Here is a 17,683-nt window from a genome sequence, read left to right on the forward strand (position 1 = left end):
TTTGATTGGAGGATTGTCCGTCACGTGATAGCAAATAAAAGTACTATTGCACGCTGAGTCACTCGCCGTGCTTTTTCGTTCCATCCGAAAAGTACCAATGCACGCTGGCACGCTGCCAGCGTGCAATGGTACTTTTCGGATGGAGCTGAGTAAAAACATCACTGCGTGCGCGTGTCTTTGGTAACGCAGCAGGTGTTACTGCAAGAAGGCATAGTAAAATTACTAGCATTCGGCTTCTACAGTTGAAATTGTTTGTTTTGAAAGTTGTTTCTGTCAATCAAAATGACAAAGTTCTACTTGGATGTTATATAAAACAAATAATGAATGTTTTTCATTCGTGCAATGGTGCGAATATGTTCATTCGTTGAAAGCTGGAATGTTCCATTCAACTCGGCTCCGCCTCGTTGAATAGAACATTCCATCTTTCAACTCATGAACATATTCGCACCATTGCACTCATAAACATTCATTATGTGTATAATAACAATGAGTAGGGTATTTAGCTTTCAATCCAACCGGACCTTATACATCCCATTCTAAATATTTACTTAAATTTGAATAATATTCGATTGGCATTATGTCTTAATATAAACAAAAAAAGAAACAAAAAGTGGTATAATTAAAAACAATTTAAACCAAGAAAATTCATATCTTTACCTAGAGATTTATTGTTATCCAAGCTCACATACATTTTGAAAAAGTGTAAATAAATATACTAATAATTGGGACTATTATGCACTTTAAACAAGGGTTCAGTACAGAAAATAATTTAAAAGGCACCCACACATAACATGTCCTGCATACAGAAATAAACCGTCTATAGTGTTTTTGCAAAGGACTTTTACCATATGAATACCTTTTTATGCAACTAACAACTGTTCACTAATGGTATAATGGTATAAACAATTGGTTTTGGAGACATCCTTCCAATATTTGTACAGTTAACAGTGCAAAAATGTTTTGAAATACAAGTGAGGCAACAAGATTATGTCTTTAAAGCAATTTGCAAACCCTTTTTTATTGGTTGAAATAACCTTACACTGAAAAACTATTCAGAACCCAATGTCAAGCTTTAAAAATGTTAACACTCTTAACATCTCTTAACACTTTTAATTTGTCAAATTGTCATATGTCTCTTAATACATTGAGGAAGAACAGCAAATGAGCAATGTTGAGTGTCTTTACAGACAAAAATGACTCATAATCAGGGCTGTATGCTTCGTTTTTGAAAGGGCAAGGGCACCAAGGCATTTTCTTTTTGGCAAAGGGCACCCTATGAGGAAATTGTAAATTTCTACTGGAGCATTTCAAGGGCACCAAGGCAATGGCAAGGGGCAACGGAGGCAATCGCCTCCGTTGCCTGCGTGAAGTATCAGGCCTGCATAATTATAAGTGATGGTTTATGTCTTATGATTTATCAGAGAATAACTCTAGAAAAGCCTGAGGTGACAATATTGAAAAATGAAGCATACATTACCAACACGGCAACACCTCCATGCAGTCAATGGCCAATGAAAATTATTACACCTTTACATTATAAAGAACAGGTGTAAAAATGATTTGATGACCTACTACTAGATGGACATGTTTCTTCATTGGATTAGATTTAATGTCGAATTAAACACACATCACAGCACAGAGAGATTTGCTTTGGTTGCAGGTTGTAACATTAGTTGCCGACAGGTGACTGTCTAAACAGTTTGAACTAATGTTCCATCTTGATAAAAGAGTGACTTACAAAGAGATTACTTTTTACTGGTATAGACTTAAATACAGTATTTACACATATAGTGCTTCATTCAGCATCTCATATCTGTCAACTTTGATCCAATAAATCAAAAGTCAATACAGCGGCCTTTACGTTCCCAATCTCCATATCGAGTTGGCTCTGGTCCTCTTGGTCCGCCTCTCTCTCCGGTTGTCGGATTAACATCATCAGGAAAAGCTTCTAGAGGTTCCTTCTCTCCATCTCGATGCCTTTCTGAAGTCCCATCATGTTTCCCTAAAGGAGTAAATGGTTTCTTCAGTGGTGTTTTGCTGCTACTGCTGTCGTTTGAGGATTGTGAGTAGAATTTCTGTAGCAGACTTGGATTGCCAGGGATCATGAGAGAAGGAGTTCTTTTGAACTGACCCATGTTGACTGCATCTGTAAAGACAAATTATCATTAATTAAAAGTAATATTTTAAGAACTTGATAAAATAATATTATTAAAATTGTTATGAATATATGCATGTCATGTGTTGAAAACAATAATAACAAATAAAGTGGGGGGAAAAAAAATCCAGAAATATAATGTGGTGGCATACCTGGCCATTTTGTACTCTCTTGCGACGTTTGCGTCGACTTAGCAAACTGTTTACCTTTTTGCAGTTAAAATAACAAATCAGGGAAAGTTTCGGTATGGTGCCACTAATTTTTTATTCAATATGAAATAAATCGTATCTAATTTACCTCAATTATTATGAGATAATCAACATTTATTCAGATATCCCTTTTTGTAAAATGAGTAAAAAAGTGGTGGCGCCGTACGGAAAGTTATCCAGCAAAAGAACAGAGTCAGAGACCACCTGTGTGACTGTGTCGTGTGTGTGACTTTCATGAAGGAATCCTTACGCACGATTGACATCCAATGCAACACTCACAATGCAGTTGGATCCATGCAGATTACGCATATGAATCACGCACCACACTACACGATTTTCTGTGGCGTTACTAATACTAGCCCCACCCTTGATTGGCCACACAAGTGGGGCTATGGCGTTACGTGGTAAACCATTTTGATTGAAACAACTTTTCATTGATTTAGTTAGCAGAGTCTGCTTTCTCGAACGAACGATGTGTTTTCTAGTTTGTAAATGTAAATATTTAAAACAAAAATATTGTAAATATATAAAACTTACGATTGACATTTCTACAAATGATCATGGGCTGACTCAAACTACTTTTTATGAGCCTAAAATTGACGAAACTTCGATAGACCACGGGCGCCGCCATCTTGTTATGAAACTTTCATTGCATCATGGGTAAAATGTAAATCTATTTTCATGACATTTTTCAAATTTGTAAATTTATTTAAATTACGTTTAAATAAATTATAAACACCGTTTTACAAGTAAAATATATAGCAGAGTAGTTTCTCAATACTAAAACTATTTTTTTAGGAGATAAAATAATTTAATCTCAATTTTTGTTTTCGCACAATGCCTGTTCATTAAAAAAGATGACTAACATTGGCGGGTGGATTGAAGTAAGTAGGAACTTGACGAAGAAGATCGGGAAACGAGTGATCGTCGGCAAAACTGATCGGTAGTGATGAAGTAAAACCGGAATACCGATCGACTGGCCAGTTTAGCTGCTTGACAAACAATCAGAACGAATCTAGTGTAAAGTGGCGATGCAAATGTTACCTCGGCGCCTCTCGAACAGTAAGTGTATTAAAGGAATAAACCATGACCCCATGCATGATGGATGTGGGGCAATAAAAAACTAGTTTTCATAAATCATAGAATATCTGTTCAGAATTGATCCAGGATTATTGCTCTTTGAATGATTATTTATAATCAAAAATTATATTCATCTGAGTTTTTCTGCACTGCAGTCGACACAGGTTTGAAGTGTCTTTAGACATTTTTTTGCCGGCTCAACAATACAGATACAGATACACAAGTCTTGTTTTGACAGTCATAATTTGCCATGATTTGACATGTCCGTATATTATTATTATATACTATATAAATATATGTGCATGTTTGTTTGCCTCTACTAATTCTATCATGAATTAATAAAAAAAATCTTCTTGAAAAGGGTACTTTTTGAAAAGCTGCCAATGATGAATTGACTGATGACAATCTAATTCTACCTCCATGGTCAGACTCAGAGTCAGCTCAGAGAGAGACTAGACAGTGAATTTATTTGAAACTTTCTTGAAGTTGAACATGTTGTCGTTGAAAGAAACTGGTAAATAAAATAGATACGGCATTGTGATTGTCACATTGAGATGATAATACCGTAATTTAATTATAATGGTCCAGGCAGTAATAATTGTAGAACCTGGGAACCTAGTTTCAAATAAAAAGGCTTAGCCATGTTATTGTTGTGATTTTTACCTGATCTTAGAGGATATCACTAAAAAAAACACTCCTTTGTTGATTAAGAATTAACGCTTCTTTATTATAATATATATTTACTTACATTTTGTTATTCACAGAGTCAACTAAAAAGTCACAACACATTATCTGACCTAACGGATCTTGTCTTGAATTGAAGTAGTAGGAAAGATGAGTAAGAAAAAGAGTCGCAGTCATGCGTCAGTCAGCAACATCCCAGACGTGTTGGAGTCTAGGGAGATCTTCTTCACCAATTTATTGCTTCTTGGATTTGAACCTCAAGAAGCTGAGAGGCGACATAAAATTCCATTCAACAGGTTTGTAAACATTTCAGGAAACTGTTTTGAAAGTTGAGTCATGGATTTTTAGCAAAAATCATAATCTGCAGCAAAAATCATGATCTTCTTGAACCAAGTACTCTTTAGTTTTAAATAATAAATGGCAAATTAGAAGAGGGTCAAAAAAGAGACACATTGTCTCTTACATCTGTATGTTTATTATTTATAGTTTTTTTTATTGAAAGTGTTTGTAGTCAGATGGTAAACATTTATAATCTGTGAACCATTTTTAAAGTTGACCTTTTTCAGAGACAGGCCAAGATGAAATACTAATAACTCTCACTCATTTCTCTTTCAAAGAGTTAAGTATAAACTGTGCCTCATTATTTTCAAGATATTACAAGGTGATGCCCCAGCATATTTAAGTGATCTTGTGCAGATATACACCCCAGGACATCGTGGCTTACGGTCTACAAAACACAAACTCCTCCAGGAAAAAAACAACTAAACATGTATGGGGGGAGAGAAGTTTTCAGAGCGCAGCACCAAAGCTTTGGAACTCCTTCCCGGACACTGTAAAACTATCCAAATCACTCAACACATTCAAGAACAGTTTAAAAACTCATTTTCATAGAGAAGCTTTTTGTTAAGTTTATTTTCTTATTTTTGTTGTTTGCTACTTTCATTGCTTGTTGTTCTTTTGTAGAGTAGCGCCGCTTGCGGCGGATACCGGCGCTTTATTAAGTGTCCATTATTATTATTATTATTATTATTATTATTATTATTATTATTATTATTATTATTATTATTATTATTATTATTATTATTATTATTATTATTATTATTATTATTATTATTATTATTATTATTATTATTATTATTATTATTATTATTTCACTTTTCAGAGATATGTTTGCTCTTCCAAACAAGAAAGCATTTGAAGTTGTCATGCATTTCTTGTTTGATCGACTAAATCCAGCCATGGCTCATGAAAAATTCAGGTCAGTATCAAAAACAAATCAATCAAATAAATCATCCAACGTGTCGGACAAAAAACCTAACACAATTTTATTTATTTTCTCACTAACACTTGATCAGAAAGCTGATCGTATCCAAACTTAAGTGACACTCAAAACTTGTTTGTGTGTGTTGTCATCATATGTTTAAATTTTCTTATAAAGAAAGACAAGTTCTCCGAAGAACATAAACACTACCCAGCTAGTAAACCTACAAAATGCACATGGTAGTAAACCTACATATCTATTGACATGGTGTTTTATTCATTCATCCATTTGATAATTTCTTCTTGTTTTTCGTAATGCGTTTTCTGGATTGCAGAGATTGTTGGCCGATCTTTGATAAGAAACAGGAACAGGCATTCAGAAAAGCTGTAAGCAATCAACTCTCTGAGATTTCTGCTGTAAGTATAAAAGAAATAATTTTTGGTTGAACACTAAACAATTTACCCAAGTGCACTGAAGTGAGGTTTAAACCTGTGACCCCAGTAAAGCCAGGGATCACACCCAAGTTTGTGATACAACCTGTGAAGCAGAGGGATCAGCTGAAGGCACTTTGACTGGCACGCCCAAACAAGACAAAATAAGGAGACCACCATCATTAGGGCTAGATGGCTCAGTTGAGAGAGAGCTAACTCAGCCCGGATGTTGCAGGTTCAAACCCCATTCTCAGAAATGTTTCTTAGTTTCAGTCCCAAAGTAACATGAGAACTTTTCAATGTTAAGGCGTGATGATCAGGTTTGTTCAAATTGGAATATAATTTGATTGTTTTCTTTGTATTGTTTGCATCTTTAGGAGGATCCAGTAGCCAATCTACCCCGCATCGTACCATCCTTGTTCATGTCTCCGGGTGGTGATAGGTTCTACTTCCTCCTGTTACATTTCTCTCAGTATGTCCTCTATAAAGTCATCAGACAGGAAAACAGTAAGAACATTATTTATGCTCAAGTATTTCGGGTTTTGTTTCAGTAAACACGTAAATTGTTAGCTCATGAAATGCAATCGGGCATTTTTACTTTATTTGGTTAGTGAGATTGCTGCTAAGATAGCCTGGCTTTGCCTGCTAAGCTAGTAGGGCTATGCCTGCTAAGCAAGGTAGGCTTTGCCTACTGTATCTTGTTAAGGTTTTACAGTTTTAAAATTTGAAATACTGTTGGATTGGATTAGTCTTAGTATGAGAAGTGCTTCTTGTTGAAACTACACGGGGTCAGTTAAAATACATAAATTAAACTTGGTAAGATAGAGTACCAGTTGAAACAAGTACCACAGAGTAAACAGAAGGCTTTAAAACAAACAAACATGCAGAACTCTACGAGTGACAATCAGTACTACAAGGGTCAAGTGAGAAAAAAATAAACTGATTTCTTTCGCAGGTAAGAGAGAGCGAGACATGCTACAGAGACCTAAGTTACTACCGTCAGTCTCTCATCTAGGGCATATCATGCTCAAGACGACCCAATCAGCTACTGTGAGACATAGAAAGAGATTCCTAGAGAGAGCTCAACTCATGGTACTACTGCATAGAGAGTGGAAACAATATGCAAAGTAAGATCTAGGTTATATGCAAAAGAGACAATTCTTCGTTCCGGATAAGCTAATAATAATAATAACGTCATTTATAGAGCACTCTTACACTGGGTACCACAGCGCTTTACAAAAAAAACTATACAACAAGCAAATAAATAAAGGCACTAATAATGGGAAAGACAATTATCAACCATTGAAAGGGAAAGTTTGGAAAACTTCAAGTGACTATGCCAAACGAATTTGATGGGGGAGACAGTTCCAAAGGCTCGGGGCATGTGCATACAATGCACAATCCCAAGCAGCAGAGTGCACCTAGGGAAAAATGCCAAGAGTGTACTGTCTACATAAAGTATTTGTTGGGGAAAGGGTCATTTTTTATTTGTGGGGTGGGGCTTATATTTATTGGCAATAGATGTTTAGTTGGGCAGAAGAATCTTAACTTATATTGAAGATAATTTTAAGATGATTGAGTAACCTTGATGTTATAACAGTGAGCTTGTGAAGGAGCACAGACAGTTATCTAAGCAGCTACGTGATATTGAACATGAGATCCGAGATTGCCAAGCTGCGTCCTACGATCAAGCCAAGGCTAGGGGAAGTCCAGTTACTATGAGACGTAGATCGGGTGGGATGACGACCGGAGAACAAGATATGCATGCTGTCAAACGGACTCAGAAGATTCAAAAGGTAAGATTGGTTCCCATCATCAGAATGAGATATTGCTTAGCATCACAATCACAGAGCTGAACGGCCACTTCAAGGTTAGGGCGAGACTGAACTGATTTGGGCTATTGGCCCTTGAAATCAACTGTCAACAGGGACACGCTCCCGCCTACTCCTTGGGCTGCCCCAACAGTCCGTAAGGATGGAAGCATGGGTATCATCCACTAGGAGCCTGGCTGGTACAGCAAAATGCTCTAACTTCCCAACATTGATTAGTATTTTGTAAAATTTGTATCTGTGATTGTACCTAGGTGTTGCTAATTTAACATTTTAACTTTGTAAGGAAATTAACCAAATATTTATCCAAATCCTATGATAGCTAAGAGAACTTTGGAAAACTGTGGATTCGTTCTATGTCACCCAGTCAGCAGAGAGAGATGTAGTGACCTCAGTCTTACAAGAGGTTGAAAATAAATACCGTCTAGATGCAGGAGAGATTAATGTCCAAGTCCCAGAGATGTTGCTTCGAGAATGTCAACAAGAACTCCAGAGGGTAAGAGTAAATGTTTCATTCTCAACAAATATTGTAAAATCGGCCTTTTTCTATTTTGATGAGATACTCCAAGGAGAAAGTTTCCATATCTGTTTAGTTTCATTTGGTTGTCAATGAAACAATCGACAAAAACAGGATTGATGCAGGATTTCACAGGAACAGAACACAATAATAAATACTACAATAACAACATTAGGCATGAAGCCAAGACTTGTCATGGCTTGCCCTTACTAATAACAAACAACTTATTCTTGATCCTAATTATGAACTTCAAAGACAAAGCAGACAGGAGTTACAGAGAAAAATGAAGGTAACTTTATTCCATGTTGGTTTTTTCTTTCCAGCGTAATGTTGGGAATACTTACGAAGGCGGTCAACTTAATCTAGTCACGCTGATCCAGCTCTGGAACCTCTCACTTCATCTCTACTTGGAGAAAATCCATCAAGGTGGGTTCTGGTTAAGACTTAATTGCCGAATTGAGTCAAGTATACTTTAAAAAGAGTGAATACTTTACACAGCAAAACAAATAATAATGGAACTAAAATGTATGTGAAAAGCTCTGGAACCTCTCACTTCATCTCTACTTGGAGAAAATCCATCAAGGTGGGTTCTGGTTAAGACTTAATTGCCGAATTGAGTCAAGTATACTTTAAAAAGAGTGAATACTTTACACAGCAAAACAAATAATAATGGAACTAAAATGTATGTATGCTCTTTAGCAAACCTATGTACATGCATCAGCCAATAGTGCAATCTTCATCAGTTGAACGAGAGGATGTCTTCAGCCGACGCCTTCTCGGGAAAAATCTTCATCTACACCTTGAACCGTTAACATAAAGAATTGATTTTCAAAATGTACTATTTACTTATCTTTTGTCCTCAGCACCAATGCCAAGATTTGAGGAGTATTCTTCTGAGTTAGTAACCCAAGTTCACACTCATCATGCACACCTTGCCAATACACAGGCTGTTAGGTAAAGCACTTTCTTCTACTCAAAGCCGTGATAAGTTACTCTATCACCTAGCTATATGAATATTTATATATTTTTTCTCCACTGTAAAATGCTTGGACTTCTTTTGCAATATTGCAACAACATATAGGAGCAGCGTGGTTTCGTGCTTGGCTTGTTACTTGCACATGAATCATAGGTTTAGTGTTTAAAACTACAATGAACATCCAGCAGGGTGGATATGTGCCCATTAAGAGTCGTCTTATTATTATTGAACTTATTATTATTATCCCCTGAATGAGACACTGAATCTGCACAACCATTTACTTAAGCTGAACTGTGTAAACTTCCTTGAGAATTGATAACTATGTATCTTAGTGTGAGGCTCTTTGTCTAATATCACCATACTCTCTCCTTCCCTGTCTTTGATACTTACAGATCCACATTAATCAATGAATTATTACCAGAGCTGAAGACATCAGTTAGTCAACTTCGTAAGAAAGTCAGCGAAGGGAAAACACCCAGCAGGAAAGATACACTCAAGTCTTTTCAGCTCAGTGTAAGTTACAAACAGTTCATTTCCCCTAATCTAATCCTTGCAAATTATGATTGGAAAAGAATTAACAATAATTGGTTTGTATTAGTTGTTTTTTACCCATACACCGATGTGTGTTAGCACTATATACTCGGTACTTTCCAAGTCCTGTGAAAAAATATCACAGGCATGTTACTCGGGTGGGATTCAAACCCACGACCCTTGCAATTCTAGAGCAGTGTCTTACCAACTAGACTACCGAGGTTGGTTTGTTGCTTGTTGTTATTGTTGTTATTGAGGTATGAATCATACCCCCTCTCTATAATGAGACATGACATCACAGCAGACAGACCTTCTGTTTACTTAGCATTCTTAGAATTCTTTGATTTGCCGCATAAAACTCATCACATAAGACATGACTTCAAACAAAACAAACTGTACACTAGGATAGATTTTTCCTTAACTGATTCTATCAGATTACCTGTTTGTCAATTCAAAGCCAGGATTTGAAACTTTGCATTGTGGAAGTATAACTAAGAGAGGTTTTGCAGTAACACCATGTGACTATCTCTATTGATTAGTGTTGGTTCTACTATTCAAAAGAGATTTTCACATGGTGTTACCGCAAACCTCTCTTAGTAACCCAAAGCCACTTGAGATGTTCTTAGTCTTTAGGTCTAGACTTACTGTCCCCTACTCCACCCGTCTCATTTGAACCTGCCGCTGTGAGGTCTCAAGATGAAACGCCTACAAGACTACCTGCTGCAGGATCTCTCAAGATAACCTGTTTGATAACCACTTGAGATGTTCTTAGTCTTTAGGTCTAGACTTACTGCCCCCTACTCCACCCGTCTCATTTGAACCTGCCGCTGTGAGGTCTCAAGATGAAACGCCTACAAGACTACCTGCTGCAGGATCTCTCAAGATAAATACATCTACAGGTAGTTATTTTGTTTTTGTCCGAGTCCTTTGTTTTACTTATTTTGGTCAGCACAAATAACATTATCAGTTAAACAATAATCATGTTTTAAGTATTGTAGTACATACATTTTCAATTTTTAAAGTGCAAGTTTTGACGTATTATTATTGTTACTCTGGAATCTTTCACATGTATTCAATTTCACATGCTTTTAAGAATAGCAGTTGTATTTATTCTGGTTGGGTTATCCTGTTAAAATTAAACCATAAATAACATTGAATTAAATTTGTGACTTTCCCACCAGATACTCCAGAGGCTGTGTCCATGTTAAGTGAAACCATCAATAACGATGCGCTTAGACACGCTGGACTGATACAAGGAACACCAACAAGCATGCTTGGAGACCTAAGGAAACAGACCAATGGGTGAGACACGCCATGTAGCTATGCGTTTTTTTGATCTAGTCCCCTACCATGTCGGGGCAGTTGATCGGTCAGTTAGTCAGGTCAGGTCAGTTCAGTCAGGTCAGGTTGGTCTCGTCGCTTGGTCAGGTCAGTTGGTCAGTCAGGTCAGGTCAGGTAATGTTGACAATGTCAGGTCACGTCAGTCAGGTCAGTCGTTCAGGTCAGTTGTTCAAAGCAGGTATAGGTCAGCAGAAATATCTACTTAACAACTTTCTCCTTAAAGGCAGTGGACACTATTGGTAATTGTCAAAGACTAGCCTTCACAGTTGGTGTATCTCAACATATGAAATAACTAAGCTGTGAAAATTTGAGCTCAATCGGTCATCGAAGTTGCGAGATAGTAATGTAAGAAAAAAACACCCTTGTCACACGAAGTTGTGTGCGTTTAGATGGTTGATTTCGAGACCTGAAGTTCTAAATCTGAGGTCTTGAAATCAAATTCGTGGAAAATTACTTCTTTCTCAAAAACTATGGCACTTCAGAGGGAGCTGTTTCTCACAATGTTTTATACCATCAACCTCTCCCTATTACTCATCACCAAGAAAGGTTTTATGCTAATAATTATTTTTAGTAATTACCAATAGTGTCCACTGCCTTTAACGAGAACTTAAGTAATATGTTGTGCGTGTATCATATTGTATTTTGGCTAGTAACCTTATTCTGAATGTTTGTTATTACAGCCCATCCAAGCTACCCATCCCTATAGGAACCACATACCCAGAGACCACCCACCACCGCAAGAGAGTTAAATCGGCACCATCTAAAGTGGTACCCACATCAACCCATTCATCACTACATACCCCATTCAGGCACCTAGGTACCCAAGCAACTAATGCCACCCAGATCAATGGTACTGCATCCCATAAGAAGGGTGTGAGAGTGGGTAAGATGGAGCGGGATGTGACCCAGGGGTACAAGACACAACCTAGGAAGGGGGCTGAGAGTAGAGTCAGTAGAGGAATGACGGATCATAGGAAAGAGGACTTGATAGAGGAGAAACCATGGAGACGAAAGAAAACATCAAAAACAAAGGTTTGATGCCCTAATTAAAATATGTGGGAGTAATTCAATTCATTAGATCAGAAATTTGTTCAGTCAAATTAATTTGTACGGCCCGAGTGCTTGAAATTTGTAATTTTTAGGTAACTAGCACAAATTTGATAAAATACTTTTTACAAAAAAAAACGTTTGATTTTTAAGAACATAAAAACAAATATGTAAGTTATTTAGGGTTACATTTTTGAAGAAATGTGCAGCCATTATGGAATTTTACAGGTTAGATGTGTGATATGCCTTTTTGAAACTTAAGAATTTGAATGAATTCTTTAAAAAAAAAGTAATAGCTGTAACCCTAAAATTGTACTGCATTACTCTACCTTGAAGCAAAAAATTCTAACTGTGAGTTTATTTATTGATCAACTCTTTGACTCATCAGGTATCACGTCATGATGAAACATCCCAATCTCTATCATCACATACACCAGTAGCTTCTACAATAAAGAGAGATGTCATGTCAAGCGCCTTGAGGCCTAAGACTACACCTAGAGCTCATCAATTACTTGTGGATCAGGTCAGAGGTCATCCATATTCTAGTTTGATTAACATATTTTAATATAGATTAACATTAAAACTTACTTAGTAACAAGCAACTAAGACCTGTTGACAGTATAAAACATTGTGAGAAACAACTCCCCCTGAAGTAACATAGTTTTGGAGAAAGAGTAATTTCTCACTAAAATATTTGAATCTAAGAAAGACTTCAAGCCTGTGAAGCCTTTGAATGCACACAGATTTTTGCAACAAGGGCATGTTTTCTTTGGTTATTTTCTTGCAATTTTGACGACCAATCGCGACCAAATTTTCACAGATTTGTTATGTTATGCATATGTCGAGATACACCAAGTCAGAATACTGGTCTTTGACAATTACTTAGCGTGTGACTGTCCACTGTCCAGTGCCTTTAAGAACGGTTTCGTTCTTCATCCTTTTCTTCTTGCTTTGACAAATAGATTGCTGATGCAGTGACGGATGGAGGGAACATAACACCAGACTTCTTGGAAATGTTAAGGACTCAATCAAAAGAGAACACTCCTCTAGATTTGGCTCTTCAGGATCCCGTGGCAGGATTAGGTGAGTCAAGTTTCATCAAGTAGACTATTATGGTTTGTAAAATCTCAAGCATGAGAAAAAGTTACAAGTATAGTTTGAGTACAGGTTTTGTTGAGTTTAATATGTTACAAAGAAATATGATTTCACACAAGGCCTGAAGGCCACTTCAAGGCGTGGGCTACAATCGTTTTTTTTCCAGAGGCCGTTGCCACCTACTCCTAGGGCTGAAACAGGTTACCCCGTTACAGTCCAAATGGATGTAGGCTTGGGTATCATCAATCCAAAGCCTGACACGTAGAGCAAAAAGCACTATCTCTCACAAAATAGAGTATTATTGTTTGTCATTGTCTGTCTTATAACTTAATGGTGAAATGAAAAGGCTTCAAGTACGCGCTAATCCTCAAATCAGATTCGCAGAATGGAGTGGTGATAAAAACTTATATTGCACCGCTAATATCACTACCTGCGTCTTGTGTGTTCTATGGTTACGCGACAAGTTTGCTTGAAGATAAAAACGTTATCACACGCGTGCAAGTTGAAATACGGAAAATGTAGTGCGTCTGCGTCCCATATGGAGCAGAAGCGCTATATTTTTCCGTTTTCCACTCGCGCTTGTGTGATAACTTACAATATTATATATATTTTTACTTCAGATCAAGAGGCTTTTATCAGCAAAGATAAGTTGGCGAGGACTCCTGTTTTAGATGAGAGTACACTTGGCACCCCAAGGTCAATGGATACCCCTCAAGACAGGCTCCCTAAAACACTCTTTGATTCAGACTCAAGCCCTGATGTCCCTACAAGCCAGAGGAGAGAACCTATGGGTGCTACAGATACACATGAGTCCCAAGAACAGAGCCCTGAGGGACACAGCGTACACATTGGTAACCTTCTTGACCTGGGGTCACCTGAGACCCAAGGAGAGACGTCGTTCCTGCCATCAAATCGTCTCCAGAACCATCTTCTTGATCTTGATATTGAAGTATCACCAGATGATGACCAACGATCTTTCACTGATCATGAATTTGATTCCCCGTTGCTTGTAAGGAGGCCAGAACTCTCTGAGGATCTTGAGCTAACCCTAGCTGAAGTATTCCAGACCAGGACACCTCAGTTATCAACACGAGCAAAGACGAGGATTGCAGCTCACAAGCAGAAGGAACCACTTCCAAGTTTCAAAGAGGATGATGAAATGACTTCATCCACACATGGAACTCCACTAACACTTCACAGAGACACTGATATTATTGAAGGGCTAACCCCAAATTTAGATGTGATACGTCAAGATAGGATTATGAGGCAGAAACAGACAAGAACTCAGCAACCACAGGCTCCGGATCCAACGCCCTCAGCTGAATTGAGTAGCAGTAAGGTTCGGCAAGTAAGTGGTGGCTCACAAAAGAGTGTGACTTTCTCTGATCATGTTGACCAGCAGAGCTTTAATATTAGTGACTTTAGCCCTGACCGGTCAAACGTTGATATGACGCCACCCAATGACCATGAATCAGTTGATGACCCTTATGTCCAGGCAGGACAGCCAAGGCCGAGTGGCTACTCAATCCTTGGAATGGCCAACAATGGATCAATTGAAGAACACCGAAGCCCAGAGAAAGCTACCAACACATTCCTGAGTGAAGTTTATCTTACACACTCCCCTCCCCCACAGGACAGACCCAGTGAAGGCCTCTACGCAAGCCCTTTACAATCTGATCTTCTGTCAGATTCTGACCTAGGTCAGGATTATTCCATGAACCTCTCCAAGGCCTTGGATGATCTCCTGGTTGCTATTTCTCCAGAAATCACTCCTTCTAGGACCCCAAAGCTCAATGCGAGACACTCCTCAAACTGGATGCAACAGCAGAGAAACTCTGTGACTCCACACAGGGATAAGAATAGTTCCTTGGTCGAACCTTCTTTGAATCAGACAGATGATTTCATCAAGATGACATCTGGAACTTCACCGCTGCTTCAAGAATTGTCCAATTTACATCTATCTAGAGTGTCTGGTACCCAGTCTTCTTTCACACCAAATCGGTATACACCTGATACCTCAATGAACTTTGGTCTGCTAGGTGAGTATTTTTGTTGTTGATTTGTTTGGAGAGGGAATGATAATGTGTATACCCAAACTACGACTCCTCATCAATTCCTAAAATCAGTCTTTCTAAAGCCGATAGAGTACCATGTGGAACAGTGTACGTATGTTACTAAAAAAAGTTGCTTTACAATTCAAACACTGGACTTGTCATTTCTGTAATTTAATTTGGAAACAATCAATCTGTTTAGTAAATTGCAGATATTTTGAACTGTAAGAGGCTCAGTTGTCCCCTTGATGTGCTTCGTGAGCATTAATAGCAATCATGAGACAGTTTGCTCGATTTAAAAAATGTTTTCTTTCTTGTCTCCAATACAGATGAAGATGATTCTATTTTGCTTCCAACCTCGCCAGCTCTTGGTCAAGGAATCCTAGTGGACATTGATTCTCCTTCAATGTAGCTATGACTGGATGGGTCAATCAATCCCATTTATTGGAGCTTTATTCAACCAATCTCATTTGTGGTAACGATGTTGATATTCAGCCTGGCTGTTACTCATTCTTATCCAGATTCACCTTTGACCTCTGTTGGTGTCACACTTGATTACATTGTTATAGTAACACCACTCCCTAGTGAATCAATTCAACTATTGGGAGTTTGATTGACATTTGATTGTCTTTATCATGTGATACCATTCAATAGAGATGTTATCATTTCTTGGGAGCTTTTTTTGGCCTTTGTATTGGCGTCCTGTGCGGACATTTCAAGACATATCAACTGTTTTATAATTGCACATACACTATAATATACAAAAGCATGTAAGTAGCTGCAGTTAAACAAATAACTCTATGCAACTTTGACACCAAATAATTACACGAGTCGGTATGTCTGAAGCAAGTTATTTCGACTTGACTTTATTCATCAGTAATTCAATTGAAAGCGTTTTATGTGATCACCTTCACACTTATTTTAATTTGTCAATATTTTATTAAATTTGTGGTGAGTTTGTTTATGCATGCAATGCATTGTTTTAATAATAAGTGACTTATGACAAATCTACACAGAGTTAATATGTGCTGATAGAATGTGAGAGTGCAAATCTGTACACATTTATTTTGTACAATAATGTACATGTACACATCATTCGTTTGGTGCTTGTTAGTTTATTAGTGAGCTCGAGTTCATTTAGTTTTTAAGCAGGCATTTAATTTCATTAATGCTCTTTTTCCTATGTAGTCACAAAAAAATGCCAAAACCTGGTAATGAATTTTGGATATTTAGTTACATCAACTGCAGTAGTAAAAGCAATTTATTTATCCTCGGCAAAATAGTTCTGTGAACACTTGGACCAAATTTGAAAAAAGCTATTTAGCAGTAAAGAATTGCTTTACACTTTAATTTCAGCAAAGTAAGGCTATAGGTAAGATCTGTTAAGTTTATCAAACGTAATGCCTAACAGTTGTATGTGCGACAACGTAGATTTTAGCAGCTCCATGAGCCATCGTTTTGTTGATATGGTGGACGCAATCCTATGACCTTTTGAGGTTTTTCTTATATACACATAAACCAAACAGCGCACCTGTAGTGTCCATCATATCTCAAAAAGGTTACTGATTTAGCGTTGAATCGTAGAGGAAAGACTTCTCCCCCATGGTTAAACACAACTGCTGTCAAACTAAATTGTATTTGATTGGAAGTGCAGGGTATTTTTGAAATATCATTAGTAAAAAAAAAAAAATGATAAGTTTTCAAAAACAAACCAAACTTAGGAAAGTGACATTTCAGAGACTCTGATAACTAGGAATTATTTTAAAATGGTTGAATGTGTCTAACTGAAAACCACAGAATTATTCCATATTTTCTTTTCTCCAGAGTAGTAATTTAACTTTGTACTTCTCAGTTGAGTGTAAAATAATTTCATAAGTGTGGATTGATTTAATATAGTATGGCCAAACTGAAAACTGAATTTGAAATAAATGAGTTTTTACGCTTGCATTAAGTTTGTAAATGATAACAGATGATTTTGTTTCAAATTTTTATAATCCATTCTGGAATTAAGACAGTGTCCATGTTTGTTTTCTTGTCATTTAAAACAGTAACCATATAGCAGTAGTTGCCATGGTAACGGTGCTTAGCAACCATAATGAAGCAGTCCTCCCATTGGCTGAATTACATAAATCTCCTTCACAACAAGAGATGCAGGCACCAGTACCAAAGGTCAACCAGCAACCAGCCTCACATTTAGGTACACATTTACGATCCATGAAATACTTCTCATCCATCACGTACGATTTCTTGGTCTGTGAATCGAAACCGAGAACTATTTAATTCCTCCCCCAAAAAGATCAATGTATTCCATCTCCAAAATAACTACAAGTTATGATTGTTCACAGTCTCCTGTCTCACGTGTTAAATGAAAAGAGTTCTAAGCAAAACTTTGAAACGTTACTGGAACCAAAAAGGAATCCAATAGCAAAGATAAGTTTTATTGTTGATATAATATTGGGTGTTATCTTGTTTATTG

At 37.3% G+C, this 17,683-nt stretch overlaps 2 protein-coding genes across 3 annotated transcripts; one reads left to right on the forward strand and one right to left on the reverse strand.

Moving 5' to 3' along the window:
* Positions 1–1,308: 1,308 nt before the first annotated feature.
* Positions 1,309–3,002, reverse strand: LOC117295277 (succinate dehydrogenase assembly factor 4, mitochondrial-like). Its single transcript, XM_033777833.1, has 2 exons — positions 2,902–3,002; positions 1,309–2,146 (listed from the first exon to the last, which is right to left on the reverse strand). The coding sequence occupies exons 1-2, from the start codon at positions 2,993–2,995 to the stop codon at positions 1,836–1,838; spliced, it is 405 nt and encodes a 134-aa protein (XP_033633724.1). The 5' UTR covers positions 2,996–3,002; the 3' UTR covers positions 1,309–1,835.
* Positions 3,003–3,243: 241 nt separating this feature from the next.
* On the forward strand, positions 3,244–17,146 carry LOC117296020. Of its 2 annotated transcripts, none has more exons than XM_033778861.1 (18): positions 3,244–3,426; positions 4,209–4,424; positions 5,291–5,386; positions 5,724–5,805; positions 6,198–6,327; positions 6,776–6,947; positions 7,421–7,616; positions 7,972–8,145; positions 8,490–8,592; positions 9,030–9,120; positions 9,535–9,655; positions 10,446–10,572; positions 10,855–10,975; positions 11,695–12,046; positions 12,450–12,584; positions 13,024–13,144; positions 13,777–15,195; positions 15,537–17,146. In XM_033778861.1, exons 2-18 carry the CDS (start codon positions 4,279–4,281, stop codon positions 15,617–15,619), a joined length of 3,669 nt encoding a protein of 1,222 aa, XP_033634752.1. In that variant the 5' UTR covers positions 3,244–3,426; positions 4,209–4,278; the 3' UTR covers positions 15,620–17,146. The 2 variants fall into 2 exon arrangements, with proteins under 2 accessions (XP_033634752.1, XP_033634751.1); XM_033778860.1 differs by having other exon boundaries at positions 4,268–4,424.
* The last annotated feature ends 537 nt before the right edge of the window (positions 17,147–17,683 follow it).

This window comes from Asterias rubens, chromosome 10 (assembly GCF_902459465.1).
Source record: "Asterias rubens chromosome 10, eAstRub1.3, whole genome shotgun sequence".
Classification (NCBI taxonomy): Eukaryota; Metazoa; Echinodermata; class Asteroidea; order Forcipulatida; family Asteriidae; genus Asterias; species Asterias rubens.